At 47.2% G+C, this 20,156-nt stretch overlaps 1 protein-coding gene across 1 annotated transcript; it reads left to right on the top strand.

The window, feature by feature from the left end:
• The first annotated feature begins 1,681 nt into the window (after positions 1 to 1,681).
• On the top strand, positions 1,682 to 16,628 carry LOC122458165. The gene is made up of 3 exons (XM_043505495.1): positions 1,682 to 1,777; positions 2,686 to 3,636; positions 15,306 to 16,628. Exons 1-3 carry the CDS (start codon positions 1,682 to 1,684, stop codon positions 15,339 to 15,341), a joined length of 1,083 nt encoding a protein of 360 aa, XP_043361430.1. The 3' UTR covers positions 15,342 to 16,628.
• Positions 16,629 to 20,156: the final 3,528 nt, after the last annotated feature.

The following is a 20,156-nucleotide window of genomic DNA, read 5'->3' on the forward strand; positions in this document are numbered from 1 at the left end:
GCCATAGGACTAGCTGCAGATTGAACTAGTGCAGAAGAAGATTTAAAAAAAAAAGTCGTTCACAAAAGAGAGGGCTTTCTCAGATGTATACATCTAGTTAAGTTCTACAATTTCACCCTATTTTATATGCTATCTGCTTCTCATTGGAGCTAACACAAGGCGGCTTCTTCCCATCCCCTGTTGTAGGCACATCCCCAGACACCGAGGTCTGGAATAGAAGTAGAAGGACATGCAGCCCCTTTCTCCAGCCGGACAGGCCCAGACACGCAATTTCTCCATTGTAACTTTTAGAGACATTCAGCACCTCTGAACTTGCAAGACAGTGCGGAAAGACGCAGGAAAGACAGCCCCCACCACCAGACACACAGACATAGGACAACCTGCCTGGAATATGAAGTGACACTCCTCAGAGCACAACCACCCCCATTCCATCTTTCCACCGGGACAGAATCGGGCCATGTTTATCCCTTCACGCATCCCCTAGGCCCAGACTTTAAATCCAGGAAGAGCCGCACACTGCACATCTAGAGCCAGGCATCTCCTCCCCCTCCTCCCCTTCCCACACATGCTGAGAAGAGGGCCCAGGCATGAAGACATCCTCTCCCACCACTCCAAGAAGCCGAGGCCACAGGGCCTGGTCCTGCTGAGTCTCCGCCTTCACTTCTCTCCCTCCGGTCATGCCCCGCAGGGTGCAGCTCGCAAACCCTGGCTCAGCCCAGACAGACAGCGCAGCCCTCCGCCATAACACACCCTCCCCACACCCCGTCCCCTCCTAGTTGGGAGCGCACACACGGAAGCCCACCGAGCCCCGCCGGCTTGGCAGCCCCGCCGAGGCAGTTGCTGAGGGCGCAGAGCTGATCTCCGTGCGGAGAGAGGGGAGTTCCCTGAGGCCAGGCGCAGCCCCAGTCTCCTTCTCAGAAACCCGCCGCAGTTATTTTCTCGTAGCGAGTGGGTCAGCAGCTGATGACAAAAAAACACCTCGCTAAGCCCTAGCCCTAGGCGATTAGTCATCCCCAGAGTTCCCCTAAGTCACAGCAACTTGGCAAGCCCCCAAGCCCAGCCCTTAGCAGGGTTCCGCGTCTCCTGGCTCCCCAGGCACCCTCAGCTACTGAGTCTGGGGCGACTGCGACAGAGGATGGGGGGCTTCACGGGGGGCAGGAGGGGGTGTTGGGCTCCTTCCCAGGCGTTTCTCGCTCTCAAATGATTGCGAAGCGTTTTCTCTTCACAGTCACATCAGCAGCTAAAGAAGCTCGGCGGCTGCAACCCACACGACTCTTGTTCCCTGCATTTATCCTTCAATAAAAGCCGATTCCTTTATTAGAAACAGGAGACTTGTCTCCTACCCGCCCCATCAAATCCCAACCGGCAAGGCGCAGCCGACACCTCCCCACCCCCAGACTCACACACACAGCCCCTGGCCAGGGGCAGCCCGCACTCCCCATCAACTCCCCAACCTGGGGCAGCCCACACTCTCCCCCATCAATCCCCCCCACCAGGGCCAGCCAGCCCTCCCCGCATCCAATGCTCCCCCACCAGGGCCAGCCAGCCCTCCCCGCATCCAATGCTCCCCCACCAGGGCCAGCCAGCCCTCCCCGCATCCAATGCTCCCCCACCAGGGCCAGCCAGCCCTCCCCCCATCCAATGCTCCCCCACCAGGGCCAGCCAAGCCTCCCCCCATCCAATGCTCCCCCACCAGGGCCAGCCAAGCCTCCCCCCATCAAATCCCGACCACCTGGGTCAGCCAGCCCTGCCCCCACCAAATCCCCCCTCACCAAGGGTAGTGGCTGCCCCCGTCTAATCCCCCCTCACCAGACGCAACCCACGCTACTTTCGTTCCCTGCATTTATCCTTCAGTAAAAGTCCTTTCCTTTATTAGAAACAAGGAGCTGTCTCTCCCACCTCCTATCAAATACCCCTCGGCAGGCGCAATCAACACCCCCACACCACATCCCCCCTCGCCCCCAGGCGCAGCCCTCCCCGCAGAAAAATTCCCCAGCATGAGCGGCAGCCCCCCCCATCCCCCTTCACCAAGCGCAGCCAACACCTCCCTCCCCTTCTCTCTCGCTCTCAAATCCCCCATCACTAAGCGCAGCCAACCCAACCCCCTCCTTCCCCCGGCTCAGCCAACCACCCATCAAATCCCCCTCACCAGGCTCAGCCCCCCCTCCCCCGCCCCGTTTAAATTCCCCACCCACCCCCAGGCAGCAGCAGGTCCGCGAGGCGGCCGCGCGCTTGGCTTGTGTGTGACTCGTCGGAGCCAGAGCCGCCGCTGCCTGACCCGGCTGCGCCAGGCTTCCCCGGGCGAGCCAGTGTGCAGGGCGCCCGCGAGCTGCCTGCCCCTCCTCCCGCGCCCCGGGGCGCGCTCCGTATGGCCCGGGCTGCCGCGCCTGGCTCCAGCGGAGGCAGGTGATTCTGCCAAGCACAATGAGGGGTTTGAGCGCTGGATAATAAAGCGCTATTCAGGGGGCTGTGGGCGGCGGTGCCGGCTCAGGGGCGGTAGCTCTCGCCCGGAGAGGACCCCCCCTCTCTCCCCCCCCCCCCCACACACACAGGGTCGGGCCCCAGAAGCGGAGAAGTCGGAGCGCACCCCACCCTCGCCCCGCCGGGGAGGAGGCTGCAAGGGCTGGCAGCAGCCGGAGCGGGGCCTCGGCTCCCCCTCCCCTAGCAGGGAGCGTAAAGCTCTAGGGTTGCAGCGCCGGCTCCTCCTTTCCCTGCTGCCGGGCGGGCGGGCGGGCGGGGATCGCCCAGCTGCTTCCCCGCGATAAGGTGCAGGGTGTGAAAAGCGAGAGGAATCGGGCCTTGGCTCTGCGCCCCCCGCTGTCGGAAGCGGTGACCGCGCAGCCCACCCCTGGGTACGGCAGGGCTCGGGCTCGCCCCCGGGGCCAGCTGCGCAAAGCAGGGAGCGCGGAGCTCCCGCTCCAGGGCCGAGTGCCCACGCAGCAGCGCTGTGCCACGCAGGGAGGTCGGGCCCGCGAGGCCGCAGCTGCCCCCCACCCCGGGGCCTGGCTGGCCGCGCTCCGGCTGGGGCAGGCGTTGTTTTGCGACCTGGCTTTGCAGCGAGAGGCTGAGCGCCGGGATCACGCGGAGGGAGGGAGGGAGCTGCGGGCTGTGTGGGCGCGGGGCTGGGAGGGCGGCTCCGCCTGGCTGCCTGCTAATCGCACGTTTTCCGCTGCTAAAAAGAAACCGAGAGACACCGTGGCCGAGCCGAGCGCTGGCTGTGTGGCTGTGCCAGGAAAAGATGGCGCTGTCTCCCCTCCCCGCCCCCCGCTCGGCTTCCTCTTCCTCCCCGCCAGGCCAGCTGAGCCGGGCAGGTTTCCGAGCCCCCTTGGTCGGCCGGACCCCACTAGCCTCCCAGCCGCGCGGCGCGTCTCCGCCTTTCCCAGCCCGGTATTGGCGGATCCCCTTTTCTCTGCAAGGCTCGCCTTTGTCTGGCGCGCTGCTCTCTGGCCGGGGAAGCAGATTGGACTGGGGGGGGGGCGGCAGCTTCCCTCCCCCCCATTTCCTTCCTCTCCCCACGGGCAACAGGGAAGGGGCCAGACCTCGCGGCCGGAACCTTTGGCGGGGGATCTGGCTGGGTTTGAGACACAACGTGACCTCGCTGGGCTCCAGCTGGCTGCTGCTGCTGCCCTGGGCTTTGTACGTGACGGGGCTCCCCCTCCTCCAGTCTCCATGGTCTCCAACACCTTTATTGACGGGGGAAAGATCTAGTGTGCGTGGGGGCGAGTGGGCAGGAGGGGTGCAGCGCTGGTGGCCTGCTAGTGCAAGAGGCACGCCAGGCTCGGAGCAGTTTTACCTGCCTGGAGTTGTTTTATGGGGCTGCACACAAAAGGCGGTCCTGGCGCTTTGCATTTGGCCCTGTTAAACCTGCTCTGCTGGGCGGACTCGCGGCAGGACGGTGTCACCCTCCCGGGCAGACGGGCTCGCTGATCTAACAGTTCTGGGATTTCTCTCCCCCTCTACGGCGCCCTCAGAGTTGCCCAAGTGCTAACTTTTTTTTTTTTTTAAGTCTGCACATTAAATTCAGCGTTGCTCTCTCCGAGTCCTGTTCTGTTAATTGCACATGGCATTGGGGCGCTGCTCGCCAGGGAGGCATGAAGGCCTCAGAGATTAGTTGCAGGCTTGTTCCAGCCCTTCCTAATCGGACTTTTCTTAAAACAGCTCTGAGTTGTGACTGATTTTTCAAGGCGTTTTCGCGGATAATATATGCTCTAGGGACGTGGGTTTTGAGTTAGCCGCTTGCCCAAGCTTATAGCTACGATGTAGGGAGAGGTCAGGTCTGCAGGGGCTTTGTGTGCCTGCAAATCTATTTGTGTAAAGATGATTTGCATTAAAGGAGCACATATTCGCTCCCCCCCTTGGATGTAAAATGCACAATCAGTGCTGGTGTTTCTGGGCAGAGGCTTTGTACCACAGTGTGATCTCACTGAAGGTGTCTATTTTGCCTTCTGTGTACAAAGAGAAATAAGACACTTTATCAATTATTTCTGGCGCCACTATCATAGCTAATTGTGTTTTATCGTCGTTTAAATCTGGATAGCATGTGATCGTTCTCACATTCCCTAGTCTGACCAAAGGTCTTTTATTTTTTGTGCATAGTCCGTTGTGACTTTAAAATTAGCCTGTCTAAATCGGCGGCAGCGAAAGGGTTTGCATGTGGCCTTTTCAAATGTTTCCTTTAGCCGAGGCCTACTTCATCTATTTGGTGATCAAGAAATGGTGTGTGGAGTGACTGAACCTAATAACTTATCCACTTGTTCATTTCAGGGACATTGATTTCTGGTTCCAAGACACTCTGTTTTAGCACTGGCTACTGCTACGGGGCATTTTACAGATGGCCTTTAGCCTAGACAAATATAAGCAAGAATGTGAAAGTTATTAGCCAAATAAATAAATCATTAACTTATGCACAGTGTTATTTTAGCATAATTTCCAAAGAGAAATTATACCCAAGTGGCAGAAGGAAAAGCAGCACTCCGGGATACTTTGTCCTATGTGTTGGGTTTTTACTTCCTCCATTTTAAATTTTGCCAAGAGCCTGACTGGCAAACTCAGTTGCTAAACGAAGGGAAATTCTACATCGTCTAATCATGCGCTGTTTAGAAAAATCCTCGAGACGTTTCACTAACCTGGTCTCTCATTCAAGATTGAACATTAACAAATCTCGACCCCCTGCGGCACACCCGGAGGCCTTGCCTTTCAGACCTTTGTCTGCTTTTGGCAAGGCAGACACCAAGCCCTTTCCTCCTTAAATGCAGTTGGGCTAATATGATTACAGCAGGGCTAGTTTTAGATAATTTTTAGATTAAAAATTATGCGGACTAACCCTTGGAGCCATATTACTGAACTGATACGCTTACAGGGGCAAGTGGCTTGTCTGTTGACTCAGTTAAATGTTCAAAATCCCATTTGCATTTGCTTCTCGGCATATCATAAAGGTTTGATCAAACTCCCTGCGCCTAAGGAAACAGGGGCAGTAAATAGCCGAAGTTTACACAGCTAAACAAGCACAGGGTAGGCAGGTTTTGCCTGCAAAGTGGAAGGGGAAAGAGTCACCCAAACCTTCACTTAACTACGCTGCACCCTGCTCAAAAGTCTCCAAAGAGCTGCAGTAAAACCATGATTTGGGAGAACTACCAAGCCGATCTCGCTTTGATATTCGTCGCCACGGGGGGTTCCTCAGCTGATCTGTAACCAGGAAAATGGGAGCTGCTCTCACGCTCACCATAATAAACAGCGAACGCATTTCTGCGGGCTCCCAGAGTAAATACTGCATAGAAAACAGACTGTGTTGGAAAGCAGAAATCTTCCACTTCTTAGCACTTAGCAACCGAGGGAAGCGTTGTACGCTCTCCCTTGAGCCAGGCTCGATGTGATTTACTTTCTGGTTGTGAGGCAGATATTCGCTTGTCAGTTCAAGGGCAGGACAGAAACGGTGCGAGCGGAGTTTTCTGGACAGAAATCTCTCCTTTCCAAGGCTCTGCTCTAGCCCCAAAAGCCACTCTCCGTCTCCAGCACCTTTGTTCTGCGCGCAGCTGCCTTTAGTTTCACCGTTCTGCCCTTCTACCTACGTTTCACTCCCTCCTCCGAAGGGTTCAGGGGGCTGGGGCGGGGGGGTTGATTATAAATGACAGGGGAAATAAGAGCTGAAGCTACAGCGAGCAAACAGAAGCGGGCTCTGCTCTCAGAGGGCCCAACCCTGTTTATAGCCATGGCAGTTTTGCCTGTGTCATGAAAGTAGGATGGGGCTCTCTACACGCAGCCTGGATTTCCCAAGCAAGAATTAACATATTTAAGTCACTTGGCCTGGCTATTCGGTGCCAGGTTTATCTTTGTGTTAGAGGGCTGCTTCTAAAAAAAAATGTCGAAATAAGTGCTAATGACTTATCTGTAGGGCCCTACCAAATTCATGCTCCATTTTAGTCAATTTCAGGGACATAGGATTTTAAACATCATACATTTCATGATTTCAGCAATTTAAATCTGAATTTTCAGAGTGTTGTAATTGTAGGGATCCTGACCCATACATGAGTTTGGGGGGGGGTCACAAGGTTATTGTAGGGGGGGTTGTAGTACTGCCACCCTTATTTCTGCGCTGCTACTGGTGGCAGCCTTGGTTCAGAGCTGGGCAGCTGGAGAGTGGCAGCTGCAGGCCAGGATCCCAGGTCTGAAGGCAGAGCCACTGCCAGCAGCAGTAGCAGCACAGAAGTAAAGATGGTATGGTAGAGTATTGCCACCCTTACTTCTACACTGCTGCCTTCAGAGCTGGGTGCCCAACCAACAGCTGCTGTTCTCCAGCTGCCCAGCTCTGAAAGCAGCACAGAAGTAAGGGTGGCAATACCATGATTCTCCCTCCCCCCCAAAAATAACCTTGCAACCCCCTGCAACTCCCTTTTGGGTCAGGACCCCCAATTTAAGAAATGCTGGTCTCCTCCTGTGACATCTGTATAGTATAGGGTGAAAGCACACAAAAGACCAGATTTCACGGCCTGTGAGATGTTTTTCCTGGTTTTGAATTTGGTAGGTCCCTACTTATCTGATATCACAGTCACTTCAGGGCTTGTGCTAAAACCAATCTGAATACAAGAGCACCCTTTAAAGAGCACTAAGGTTATGGCAAAAGCCAAGGAACTAACATTTAGGACTTAACCTCCTTATCTCATGCACCGTTGTCTTTGAAAAAAAATCTGCTTCCAAAATGATGAGAAATTAAAATTATTGGGATTTTTGCCTGAATAAGGTCTGCAGGAGGGACCAATTATTTAGGGGCTGACTCCAGCTTGAGACAAATAGTATATTGCTTCCCAGTACACTCATTGGCTTGAATGGGACTAATCACAGACTAAAGTACTAGTTCAGCAATGAGTAGGGCAGAATCACAAATCTTCAGCAAGGCTGGGTTTTAGCTACCAGAGTATGACTTCTTCCAACTTTTACATACATTTCTTCTTGGGAAAGCATGCAAGGTTGAAATGTCTCTGCAACAAGTCCATAGACATAGGCCAAAACCACACTTTTAAAAAATGGCTAAGGAGCTATTATTATTGGCTGTTCATCTTTATTTCATGGGTTGTTTTGTTCTTTTCACATCTGTAACATGGCTGAATGGATTCTAAGCACTACATCTGGGGTGCAGAGGCACAAACAAACACACCTGGTAGGAAGAAAAGGAGTACTTGTGGCACTTTAGAGACTAACAAATTTATTAGAGCATAAGCTTTCGTGAGCTACAGCTCACTTCATCGGATGCACCTGGTAGGAAACACCCTTTCGAAGGAAAACCTTCAACTCAAACTGTTTTTTTCCAGCTATGCTTCTGAACAGGTGAGTTTGTTATGAACACAACGACCCGTTAACTGTAGCAGGGAAATCGGGATTACATCATATATCTGTTCTGGGGTGAAAAGAACAGGAGTAGTTGTGGCACCTTAGAGACTAACAAATTTGCATCCGATGAAGTGAGCTGTAGCTCACGAAAGCTTATGCTCTAATAAATTTGTTAGTCTCTAAGGTGCCACAAGTACTCCTTTTCTTTTTGCGAATACAGACTAACACGGCTGCTACTCTGAAACAAATTTGATAGGCACTAACTTTATTCATAAAGCAATGCTCAACGACCAGTTATGGGATAGTTCCATTTAGTAGATTGTTACAGAAAAGATTAAAGAAAGTGGCAGTGTGACGCTGAAGGAGCAGAGATCCTTGGGTGAAGTATTTCTCTGCACTAATGCGAACCTGCTATTTAATCCATTTATACAAGTCTTCGTGTGATTGTGTCAGCAAAGTGGTTGGTGAGGACTGGGAGGCTCTGAGCACTGGCTAGGAGGAGGCTATGTTAGCAATGTGTTTGCTACGTGACACATATGTCACCTAGTAAGAGCACAGAGTAATCCACAGAGGTACCAAATGGATAGTGACAGCCGGGGGCGAATGTGCTCCAGTGTCCTTTCAGCACCGGTAGTCTTCGCTGGCTTGGCAGCGATGTGTCTTGCAGCAGCGTGGTATATAGCTAGCTCTCACTCTGTGGCAGGAGCCTCTGACTGGCATTTGCTTCAGTCCTCGCTGAAAAGGGAGGATTCAGCTGGCATCCCAGAGATGACACACTCAGACTTCTAGACTTTTGTCGAGTATTTGTAGAAACACGGCGCCTTAACGAATCGACTCTTTGGAGCCCCCCTTGTTGGACTCTGAAACTAGAGGTTCTCGCCTACTTCTTGCACCATTGAGTTCTGAGAGAAACGTTTGACTAATTCTATGGTGCCCCACGGGGAGACTCTTGGGGGAAATGATCTGCCTTGTTTAAACTGCATTTGTTGTCGCATAAACACGAGATGTTGCTGACTACCACGCCCTCTGCTATCAGCAGCTAATTCAAACTATGCATTTAACCTGGAGCCTTTTTCCGGAGCACCCTGATTATGGGTTGGCATTCCAAGTCATTAGCAACAAATGGAGCTGGTTCTTCAACAAGGCAATGGCCCTCAATGATCTAGCCTTCCTGCATTTTCTGGGGCCCGACGCTATGCCCTGCATAAGGCTTGCAGTTCTCCCAGTCAGGCCTGGAGTGCTTCGGAGTAGGAACAGCTAGCTAAGCTAATCTATTTTTAATTCTTTTTGTCCCATGAGGTCAAAGTTATTTTTATAGCCACATCTCCAGATCTCCCTCTCTGGCCTCCAAGGAGGTCTTAGACCAAGTAAGTAAACAGACACCACTAGCCCCAGATATTAAGTCCAGTTGAAGGCCTATGTCATGCCCAGGTTCTTAAGCAGCAGGCTTGTCTTATTATTCTCCAAATCCTGCAATTATGCAAATGTTCAGGATGTTTTCCCCTTTGATGTGAACTTCCTCAAAATTATCCCTTCTCATTACGGAGCATGAAAATGCCTCTTGGACATGTAAAATGAACTACAGAGCTCTTTTCATCCTCTTGTGTTGTGTTCCTAACAATAGTCTCTCAAGTCCTGCAATTTCAAATTCTTTGAAATTGATTGAAATAAGCTTCCCCAAAACTTCTCTGCCATAACTATGATAGGGGCCACTCTGTGCAGCCTGGAGGTTTTGTTTGGGGAAGGACTGAAGGATCGTGTCCTGACCTAGGTCATTGACTTGGATGTAAATTTTACTTCCTGCTTACTCCTCCAGTTCCCAAAGGGCGTGGACTCTTGCATTGTTATTCTGAGAGCAGCATAGATTTATGGTAGTATGTTATGACAAGTTGATCTGTGTTCTCAAATTATGTACAACTAATGGGTTTACGCCCCTATCCAGCTAGGAATTCACATTTGCTTGTGCTGTTTTCCATCACCATTGACCTCCCTATCTCTCCCATGTGCAGTGAGTGTAAGTTGATACCCTCTTATCTACTAAGAGAAGCTCATGAACAAGTCACTAGAGAGCATGAAGCTGACCAGAAGTTGGTGGTCAGTCATATTAATTTTATCCAAAGTGGACAATTTGCTTGGTCTGCCTGCCTGGTGAATCAGGCTTCCCTGACATCATTCCCTACTTCACTGTTTGCACATGAAACACTCCAGTGTGTGTTTAAGACATCAAATCACAGAGCTCAGTCTCTGAGACACTTTTAACTCAGTGTTTTGTTGCACCAATTACAATCTCTTGTTCTATTTCTGATTAGGAAGATTAACAAGGCACTGAATGTACCTTATATTTAGTATCTCCACAGAACAACAGGTATGATTTACAAGACCCCTGAGAGTCATAGCAGGTTTTCTTCATATAAGGGACTAGAAACCAAGCTGTGCCTTGAAAACTTACCTCCTTCCTCCCCCTTCAGAAAAATGTTGTGGTTTAGTAAAGACAATTGGTTGGAGGTATTTTTATGAAACCTCAGGAAAGTTAATAGCTTAAATAACCTCAAGAATATCTAGGAGTCTCTCTATACCCCCTTACTCTTTCCCCTGCCACTCATGCAGACAAGCTGCTTTAGGCTAAATACCATCCTGTGAGAGAATGGATTTCTATCTTTAAAACAGGTCAAATTGCTGTTTGCCTTTTTCTGCTTCTTTGTGATGTATAAAGAAGGGCTGGAAGGAAATTTTATGGGGCAAAGGGGTGGCACTCAGGGGTGTTGGCTGCTTATTTATTTATTTATTTTCATTAACATTTCAGCTCTTACATAACCTGTAATATTATGGCAGTTAGAGAACTAGTGAAATTGTGGCATCACAAGACAAAGCTGCACAAATGGGAAGTGGTTTTTGTCAGACTGTTCTAGAATTCTTTGTCCAGTTTGTTAACCACTATTTAACTCCATTGCCCAATGAATGTTTGAAAGAGAAGTCTATTTTAAACAGATGTAACACCCTTGCCTATTTACAATTAAGATCTGAGTGTTCACAATACACATCTTTGAGACCTTTTGGGAATATCAGGGATTAAGAGACTTGAAATAGCTAATTCACAGATATTAAGGCCAGGAAGGACCATTATGATCATCTACTCTGACCTCCTGCATAACACAGGCCAGTGAATTTCACCCAGTCATCCGGCCCATAACTTTTGCCTGAACTTTTAGGAAGGCATCCAATCTTGATTTAAAGACTTTAAGCACCAGAGAATCCACCATATCCTTAGGTAAATTGTTCCAATTGTTATGTACCGTCATTGTTAAAAATGTGCCTCTTATTCCTAGTCTGAATTCATATCATCAGCTTCTAACCAGTTTATCCAATTATGCCTTTCTCTGCTAAAGTAAAGAGCTCTCTAGTATCAGAAATCTCCACCTCTAGATACTTGTAAATACCATGTCAAATCAGCTCATATCCTTCTCTTGGGTTAACTAAATAGATTGAGTTTCTTTAGTTTGTCACCCTAAAACAGGTTTTCCAGACCCCAAATCATTCTTGTAGCTCTCTTCTGAACCCATACTCATTTCTCAACATCCAGTTTAACATGCAGACACCAGAACTGATCACAGTATTCCAATAATGGTCTCATTAATGCTGGAAACAGAAACAAAGGCACCTCCTATATCTACTCTATATTCTCCTGCTGACACAGCCAAAGAGCTGTAGCTCACGAAAGCTTATGCTCAAATAAATTTGTTAGTCTCTAAGGTGCCACAAGTACTCCTTTTCCAAAAATAGTGTTAGTCTGTTAGCTATGCTATCACACTAGGAGTTAACATTCATTTGTTTTCCAGCATGGCCTTTAAAGTCCTTTTCAGAGTCACTGCTTCCCAAAATACAGTTCCTCCATGCTGGAACTGTAACCTACATTCTTTGTCTCTTAATGTATGGCATAGCATTTGGCTATATTGAAACATGTTGTTCAAAGTGAGTCCAGTTTACCAAGTAATCCAGATCACTGTGTAGAACAGACCCATCCTTACAATAATTTATCACGCTGCCAATTTTTGTATCATCTGCAAACTTTTTCAGCAATTATTTTATATTTCCTTTCTGATATTACTAAGATTTAAAAAAAACCCAGAAAACAATGAAACAGAAAAAAAACTTTGTTTTGAGAAATAAAGTAAAGATAAAAAGAAAAGTAGTACCTGTGGCACCTTAGAGACTAATACATTTATTAGTCTCTAAGGTGCCACAAGTCCTCCTTTTCTTTTTACGGATACAGACTAAGACGGCTGCTACTCTGAAAGTAAAGATGTCATTCAGACCTTCTTTCCCCAGGATAAAGAAGCAAATGAGTCCAAATCCATGTTTAAAATCCTTTAGAGATCACCTTTAATAGTTGTTCTCTGCAATATAGACTCTATTAAAAACACTGACTTTGTTTACAAGTCACCCATCTGCATGCAGGATATTGTTTTCAGCATATTGGGCATCAGTTGATTAAACTAAGGAGCATTTGTTTTGCGAGGTAGGCATTATTTTACAGAGGTTGACCACCATAAACTTTCACAGTGGCTGCAGAAGTCTGACAGACAGAGTGAAATGCTTTTCCCTCAAAACTAGTTATTTACAGGGCGTTCAGCTTAGTGCTAACCCATGAGATTCCTTAATCTATTGAAGCACAAAGAAGCAATTGCAGAACTCCTGCATTTTTTGCCTTTCCTCATCAGTAACACCTGAACCCAGCTGTAACTGTAAATGATAAACATGAGAAAAGAGGTGATAGCTGACATTACTCAACAAACCCTCGTTATGTTCATCCTTTTTATATTCTGGGTCATCTTCTGGACCTAAGTGTGACCTTATCTAGGGGCTCAACTTGCCTGTCCAAGTATGTGAGAATATCAGTCAAAGGTTCCCAGAGGATAGATGTCTTAACTTCACAGCACCTACTTCCCTACTCCTCTCTTTATTCTCAAGCTACACCTGCAGTTTTAACTTAAAGACAGCTGAACAGGTCACCTCAATGGATGCCAAAAGATTAGATTCACCTACATAAAATACATTATGATTGAACTCCAGCTGCCTCTTATTATTTGTATAACAGTATTTCCTAGACACTCTTATCAAAAATCAAGGCCACATTATGCTAGGCACTGTACAAACATACATTGAGAGAGTCTCTGCCCTGAAGAGCTTTCTTATAAATTACTGTCCTGAGTCTCATAAACAGGCTTCCTCTCTGCCCTCATACAAATGTTGCTTCTTTAGCATACACAGCTTGGACATACATTAATATTTATAAAAAAGTACTTGTGGCACCTTAGAGACTAACAAATTTATTTGAACATAAGCTTTTGTGAGCTACAGCTCTGAAACCTATTAATATTTATATTACCCTTTCTACCAAATATGACGGAGACTAAGTTTTGTTCTAGATTGGTTCTTTAGCTCTTTTTAGAAAAATTACCCATTCAGGGAATGAGTATACACTCTTATATCATGGTCATACACCATCCTAGAGACGATTACAATCAATACTAACCTTATTGGCCTAGGAATTGCAATCTAGACCAAGAGTTCATATATTCACAATGGACCAATAATGCATATATACTATGTCAGAGGTCTTAGTACAGATTGGAGACTTTGGCCAGATCGGTTGGTCTGGTGTGGCTGCACCACTCACATGGTCTGGCAGTAAAGCTGGTTTAGCTGGCCCAGGAAAGCTCACCCTACATAAGGGTGATCATCCAGCGACGCAGAACTAGAGTCTCCTCTGCAACTCATCTTTCCTGCCGCTTGTGTATCCATGTAAATGGGATGTGGCTACCGGAGAGGGGACATGGTACACCTGCATTATGCAAATCCCCAGATGCATCTTTGTCCCCAGTGTAAAGTAGAGGAGCCTCAGGCTTCTGTAACACCGCACAGAGGGATCAGCCAGCACAGGGCAGCACCAGGATCAGGGCAGTGCAAATGTGAGGTTTAAGCCACCTTTTTGTACACACACCTGTTATACGCTCTGTGTAGCATAACTACCCCAGAGGTTCTGGGCCATTATATTTGCACATGTAGGGGAAATTACTTTTGCAATGACACATGGTACAGCTTTCAGCTCCTAACAGCACCAATCATTCAGATACCCACAGTTTATGATGACTGAGTCATACAGGTCTGGTCTTTCTACATACAGCCCAAACTTTCCTAGCTAAGAGAAAGGTTGTATCTATAGATATATTTGTCTATCCTGATCATGGACATCCTCTCACACAGTTGTTATCACTGCCCTCTAAATCAGTGCTACTCAAAGTGGTGGTCTGTGGACCAGTACTGGTCCTCGAGCCATTGGCTGCCGGTCTGCGTGCACATCGGAAAAAAAAAATGCTGGTCCCCCACATCAGATAGCTTGAGAAGCACTACTCTAAATTACTGTTATGCAGACCTCACATTCAAAGTAGGTTCTTAGTTTGCCCTCCCTATAGAAAGTGAACATGGCGTAGTCACCTTTGTTATAAAGCCCCATTGGGTTGGAGGTAAGTCACATAGACTCCACATTAATTTCTATGCATCAAAATGCAATTTGTAATTTTATAAAGCTAAAAAGCTAAAAACTAGAAGACGTGCAGTTTTGGGTCTCTGTATGCTCAGGATCATTTCTATCTTTTCTAGTTTACCTATTGCTGCACATAGCCAAACTGCTCATTACAACATGTTCTTTCTTCCATTCAGCTATGAGGAAAGTTATTCTAGTGTGATTTACTGTTTCTGGGCCTGCTCCTGCTCCCATCTAATTCTCTGGAGGTTTTGTCAGTTTCATGGAGAACAGGATTGGGATACATGTGTCTAAAGCCAATATTGGCATACCCTTGTTTAAATATCTTACATCAGAGGGGCCCACAGGTACCTAGGCCAGAAAAACTGTTCCCCGACAAGCTATTGTTTCCTTTTTAAAAGCACTGGAGACCTAACAGTCTCTATGAGGTCTACTCATCCAACACAGATCTGTACTGTTCTCTGCAAGCTGTTGGCTGGCTGATGTAAGTGCCACTTAGCCAGTACAACTTTGCAGAACTTTAGCCTTCACTGTGAGTGAAGCTCACCCCTGAAGGCTAGCACTAGACCTATGCCTCACTTAAGTCCTGTTTTGAAGGTGTAAATGGGTCTTAAGAGATGCATAGGCCATGTGCTTGCTCTCTGAACAAAAGTGAGTTTCACCCTGTCTTTATTTTTAAAAAATGTTCAGTGTTCTCCTATTAAAATCATATAAATAAATAGAACTCCAATTTATCTGAAAAATTAATTAAGATACACATCAACAAGTTCAAAGTTTTTCTGTGCCTATGGAGGTGTCTGAGCTTAATCCAGTCACCTCATAAGAGAAATTAGGCCAGAAAGAAACTAATGCTCCATTTAAATAAATGGGTAAGCATTGGTCTTTGAACACCTCTATTGAGACTGGTTGTACTTTAAGTTGTTTTTCTTTAATTTAGGGGCAGACAATGTCCACAGGCTTCAGAAGAAGATAGTCTGTTCCTCAAAATGGTGTACATCTGATCTCCATGCTTCTTCCCTTCTGTTTTCTCCCTGTACTGTGAGATCAGACCACTTCAGCATGAGGATAGGTGGGGCCTCAAACTGAGATCAGGCTTTCAAGTGGAGGAAACAATGGGCTGGACTGGGAGGAGTGGGCAGAAGAATCAGAGAAAGGGGAAGGAGATAAGAAGCACATGTTCCTTGGTGTCGGGATGACTGCAGAGTGTCTGTCTTCATCTGAAACTCCTGACTGGACCTGGCATTAAAATGAAGGTAATAGCTCACAGTTCCCTGCCAGATCTCAGAAGAATCTCAAGGAGATTTGAAAATGCCATCAGGGCATCAGGGGACAGTAGTGGAGGACTATCTGAACCACTCCATTCTGAACCATTGTAGTACAATCTGTGCTGGCATTAAACCAGTGCAGGCTGAATTGGATCAGTTGAACTAGCACCCTGTTGAAAGCATGTTTAATCCAGGGATTTGGAGCTGTGCTCTGGCTCCGCTCCAGCTCCAGGCAAAAACCTGCAGCTCCACTGCTCTGGAGCTGCTCCGTGCTCCAGCTCCGGGCTCTGCTCCAAAGCCCTGGTTTAATCCATCCAAAGCATGCATATAAACCAGGTGGATCTGATGTGTTTTACAAGTGTGCTAAAAAGGACCACATGGTTCTTGGCAAGGTAAATTTCTCTAGAGTAGTCAAGGCCTAAACTCGTGGTATAGGCTAGGGTATTTAGGTTGGACTGTTAAGGCCAGGGCAAGAATTTTGAAAATTTTCTGCCTCTTAGTCTGCCATTTTCTTTCTAAATGCTACTTCTTTTTGATAATCATCATATTTAAAAAGAAAATAGACAATTTTTATTGTATTGGGGCAACCATAGTTATATCTGATGATGTTGTATGACCATGGCAAAATAACAGCTCTCTTCAGGAGGCCAGAACAAGGTGCATAGACCCTAGAGGTGAATTTCAGCCATAGCCCTTTTCATTACTCAAATGTTCAGCTACTGTCTTATCAGTGAACACTGAGACTTGGAGTGGACACTGCCGAGAACAAGAAAGAGGGGCGTTGTCTTCTACCATCTTGAAGAAGGTTCACTGCCAGGGACATGCTCTGTTGCTCATTTACTCTACCTCCAGATTCTTCATGTGCTCCCTCGCTCACGGGTGTGTGTTCTCACACTCTAATATACACACATCTATTTCCGTGTCAACATACACACGTTTGTTTCCATGTCATAGATTACATTACATTTTATCGTAGATAAAGTTGTTTTAACACCTTTTTTGTGTTCATGGCTCTATCTTAAATTGATGCACATAGTTTTTCTCTCTCCCAGTCAGTGGCAGCAACATATGATCAAGGATCAACTGTTCCTGCAACCTGTTCAGTTACATTGCACACCTGGTCTTTGTGCTTTAGACAAAGTCAGTTTCCTCTCCCATTACAGCTATTTCTACAGCTCTGGCACAAGACACATCTGTGGCACAAGCGCTAACCTGGGGTGCAACAAGGGCCCTTAAGTTATTTGTCTCTTAGCCAGGCTGTCTGTTCTGCTCTGCTGAGGATGACCCACTCTTGCTAGGTGTTCTTAAGCAATGTATAGAAATATGGGGCTGGTTATAGATTTTTGTCTCTCTCTCGCTCTCTTAGGTTTAGTAGCTGTATTCATAAGGCGCTTTTGTTTGTTCATTTGCAAGGATTTGTCAATGGCTGATGTCTTCCTTACCTCCAACCCATAAATACCCTCTATTCTTTAAACTGGACCCTCTGTTATATAGGTAGCCTTATATGAAGAGGCAGGGATTTCTCCCCTTCCTAGAAAAGGGCTCTGAAACACAGGAAGGAGAGAATCCTCCTCGCAGCACGGTAACTGCTGGGGTGCCAGCCAGTAGAGAATGTTGTCCATTCACAGCTAATGATCGCCCCAGGCACTTAGTGATGGAAAATCCGGGAAGGCTGCAGAACTTGCACAGCGCTGCCCAAAATAATTGTACGGACCAGTTCCACGTGTCCAATTTGTGCAAGAACGTTCTCTCGCCCCCTTTATGTGTTTCAGCAAAACTAGGAATTTTAAACAGGATTATTTGTAACAAGTGCGAAGCTAACCAGCAAGCTCCTCCAATGTGCTAGGCAGGCATGAGAAGTCACTTTGCAAGGGACATATAATTCACACGTTCTGCGCTTTCCCCCTGAACCTTCGCATATGGAAAGACAGAGGAGCGCTGATAAAACTGTAATCGAAGGAAAGATGGAAGCAGGGAGGGATGTTAGCAGGAACACTTGGGTGCCAGACAAAAAGGCCAATGGCAACTCTCTGACGATGTTCAAGTGAAATCATAAGGCTAAATCTCGCCCGTGTTATTGCAGCCAATGTGATTCTTTGCAGTACTGGAGCCAGCTGAATTTGGCCGTGAGTCTATTTCCCCTGAGATTTTTTTTCTGTCCAGTTTCTTTAAGCCTCAGCAAGTTAACATTACAAATTAGGTTTCAGAGTAGCAGCCATGTTATGCATCCGATGAAGTGAGCTGTAGCTCACGAAAGCTTATGCTCTAATAAATTTGTTAGTCTCTAAGGTGCCACAAGTACTCCTTTTCTTATTACAAATTAGAAGACCCACCCCCCCCCACTCTATAGCACTTTCCTGACATGATCCAGTGGCCTAGTTTTTTTCCATCATAATCCTTAAAAAACATTAGATTTTCAGTGATGCCCTATCGAGATAATCAATCAACAACCAGAGAAGTCAGGTTTGTGGCCATTATATCTGCTTGCCTGAGTTTCATAGCAATAAGCCGCTAAAGGAACATGCTGTTATCCTTTGATGTGTGACATTGTCTGTGAGAAAAGCCAAACTACTGTCTGTGCATGGAGTCTTTTCAAAGGAAGAGTTTTGATTGTACTAGGTCCTTGTTTAGGTAGCTAAGAGTAGGAAGTAGCAAGCTTGGGCTACCTCAAAGGTGTTTATTTTAATTATCTTTTGGCTGTAACTTCCATCGTTCTTCTTTGTATTATCGCTGCTAAAGTTTATTTGCAGAACTAACTCGAATTATTTTTTGTTTTTGTTCTCCACCGTGTGCTTGTGTTACTTTTGTACCATGTGCCTTTGTCAGTAACCACCCTTCTATTGCTGTATTTACTTTATCTCAAGTTAATTCTTAGTTCAAGAGGACAGTGTGTACATTAACCCTCTGGGTGCTTGTCTTTTTTTTAGCCAGGAGATCCTTCTGATCATGTAGAAATTCACAGATGTTTAGGTCAGAGTGACCATTCAGTCTGACTGTATCCACAAGCTGATTTCATCCAGTGATTTCTGCAACCAGTTGGACACTCTGTAGTCAGATGGGGTCTGATTCTCCTCTCACAGAGATCTAAATCCGAGTGACATCATCCATGGCAATGCAGTCACTCCAGTGTAGAAATTGGTGTGAAGAGACTCAGGCCTTCAATCTCACAGGAACTCTTGTCCAGTTTGGCTAGTTTGAATTCTACATGAGGTTGAGAACGTTTACAGATTTGAAACAGCTGCTGGTCTTGCTTTGGCTTGCCTGCTAAAATATGCATATCTCCTTTTAATCTGTTTCATATTCACAAATTAAGCACTTAGTTTAGGCAATAAATCATTAGGCAGTTTACGAGACTAGCATGAGACAAACAAGTGAAAAGGGAAAACAATCACCTAAAAGTATATTAAAGGTAACTGGAAAAACGCGTTTGGAAAACCCTGCCTGCATTCCCGTGGGTATATAATGCACAGAGCAAATCCTGTAAATTCTGACATCCTGCCAAGAAACACTTTCCCGCGCCCCTTGGACGGCGCTTGTCCTAAGAAAACTGCAAGCAAAGAAAATGTGGTTGATCCAGACAGTTGTCCCCCGCTTAAAGCAGGCTCCATAAATTTAGAAGATTCCAGTCTCCTGCTTTGTTTGCCCAGGTATTGTCTCCCCAGGATTGTTATACCTGAAATGTGCTATCCAAGCAGCAGGCTGGAAATAATGACTCACTCGAAATGCGCGATAACCGTGCATGACACATTCACATCAGACCGGCCTATTCGTTTTTTCTTCTCTGCAAAAGTGCAGATTTTTCTCAATATTTCATGACATTGCTGCATATTCCCCTGTGTGGTTTGCATCTGAGGCGCTTCCTGATGCCCAGGGACCCCTGGACAGCAATTGTCGAATCGATTAGCTCCACTCTTAAAGGAACCCGAGAGGAGACAGAAACCGAACAGCGAATTTCTCTCCGGAAGAGACCCCCTTTTGAGCCTGCTTGCCGGGATCGCAGCGCGTCTTCTGGACTTCTCAAAGTTCCCTGCGTAGGAAAAGCTCTGAGGCAGAGATGTGGCTCACTCCCGGAGCCAGCCTCACATTTGGCTGCCTGGCCCCAACACAAAGGCTGCCAGCAGACGTGCTGGGAGGAGGACTTGGAAGCAGCACAAACCAGGAAAGGGGTCAGATTTTCACCTCAGTACATTTTCTGCCATTATCCGATTCAAACCCGCACCGTACAGACTGGGGCGCCCCTTTTACACGGCAACATTGTGTAGAAAGACGGGATCTCAAGCCGAAATGCAGCCTAGGATGGTGAGTGCGATCTCCCACAGGCTCCGTGATTTCCCAAACCGCAGAACAGACCCTCCCTTCCAAGTGGAGTCCGGGCAGCCTGCTTTGCCTGGCCGAGGTGAGGAGCTGTCAGGCTGTAGTTTACCTGAGCCAGAATCCGGCATGGGGAGAGACGCGCACTAGGCCGGGCTCAGCCTCGCTCCATTTCCACGTTACCCCGCGGTCTCCCCCCGACGCCGATGGCA

Source organism: Dermochelys coriacea, chromosome 1, assembly GCF_009764565.3.
Source record: "Dermochelys coriacea isolate rDerCor1 chromosome 1, rDerCor1.pri.v4, whole genome shotgun sequence".
NCBI lineage: Eukaryota > Metazoa > Chordata > Testudines > Dermochelyidae > Dermochelys > Dermochelys coriacea.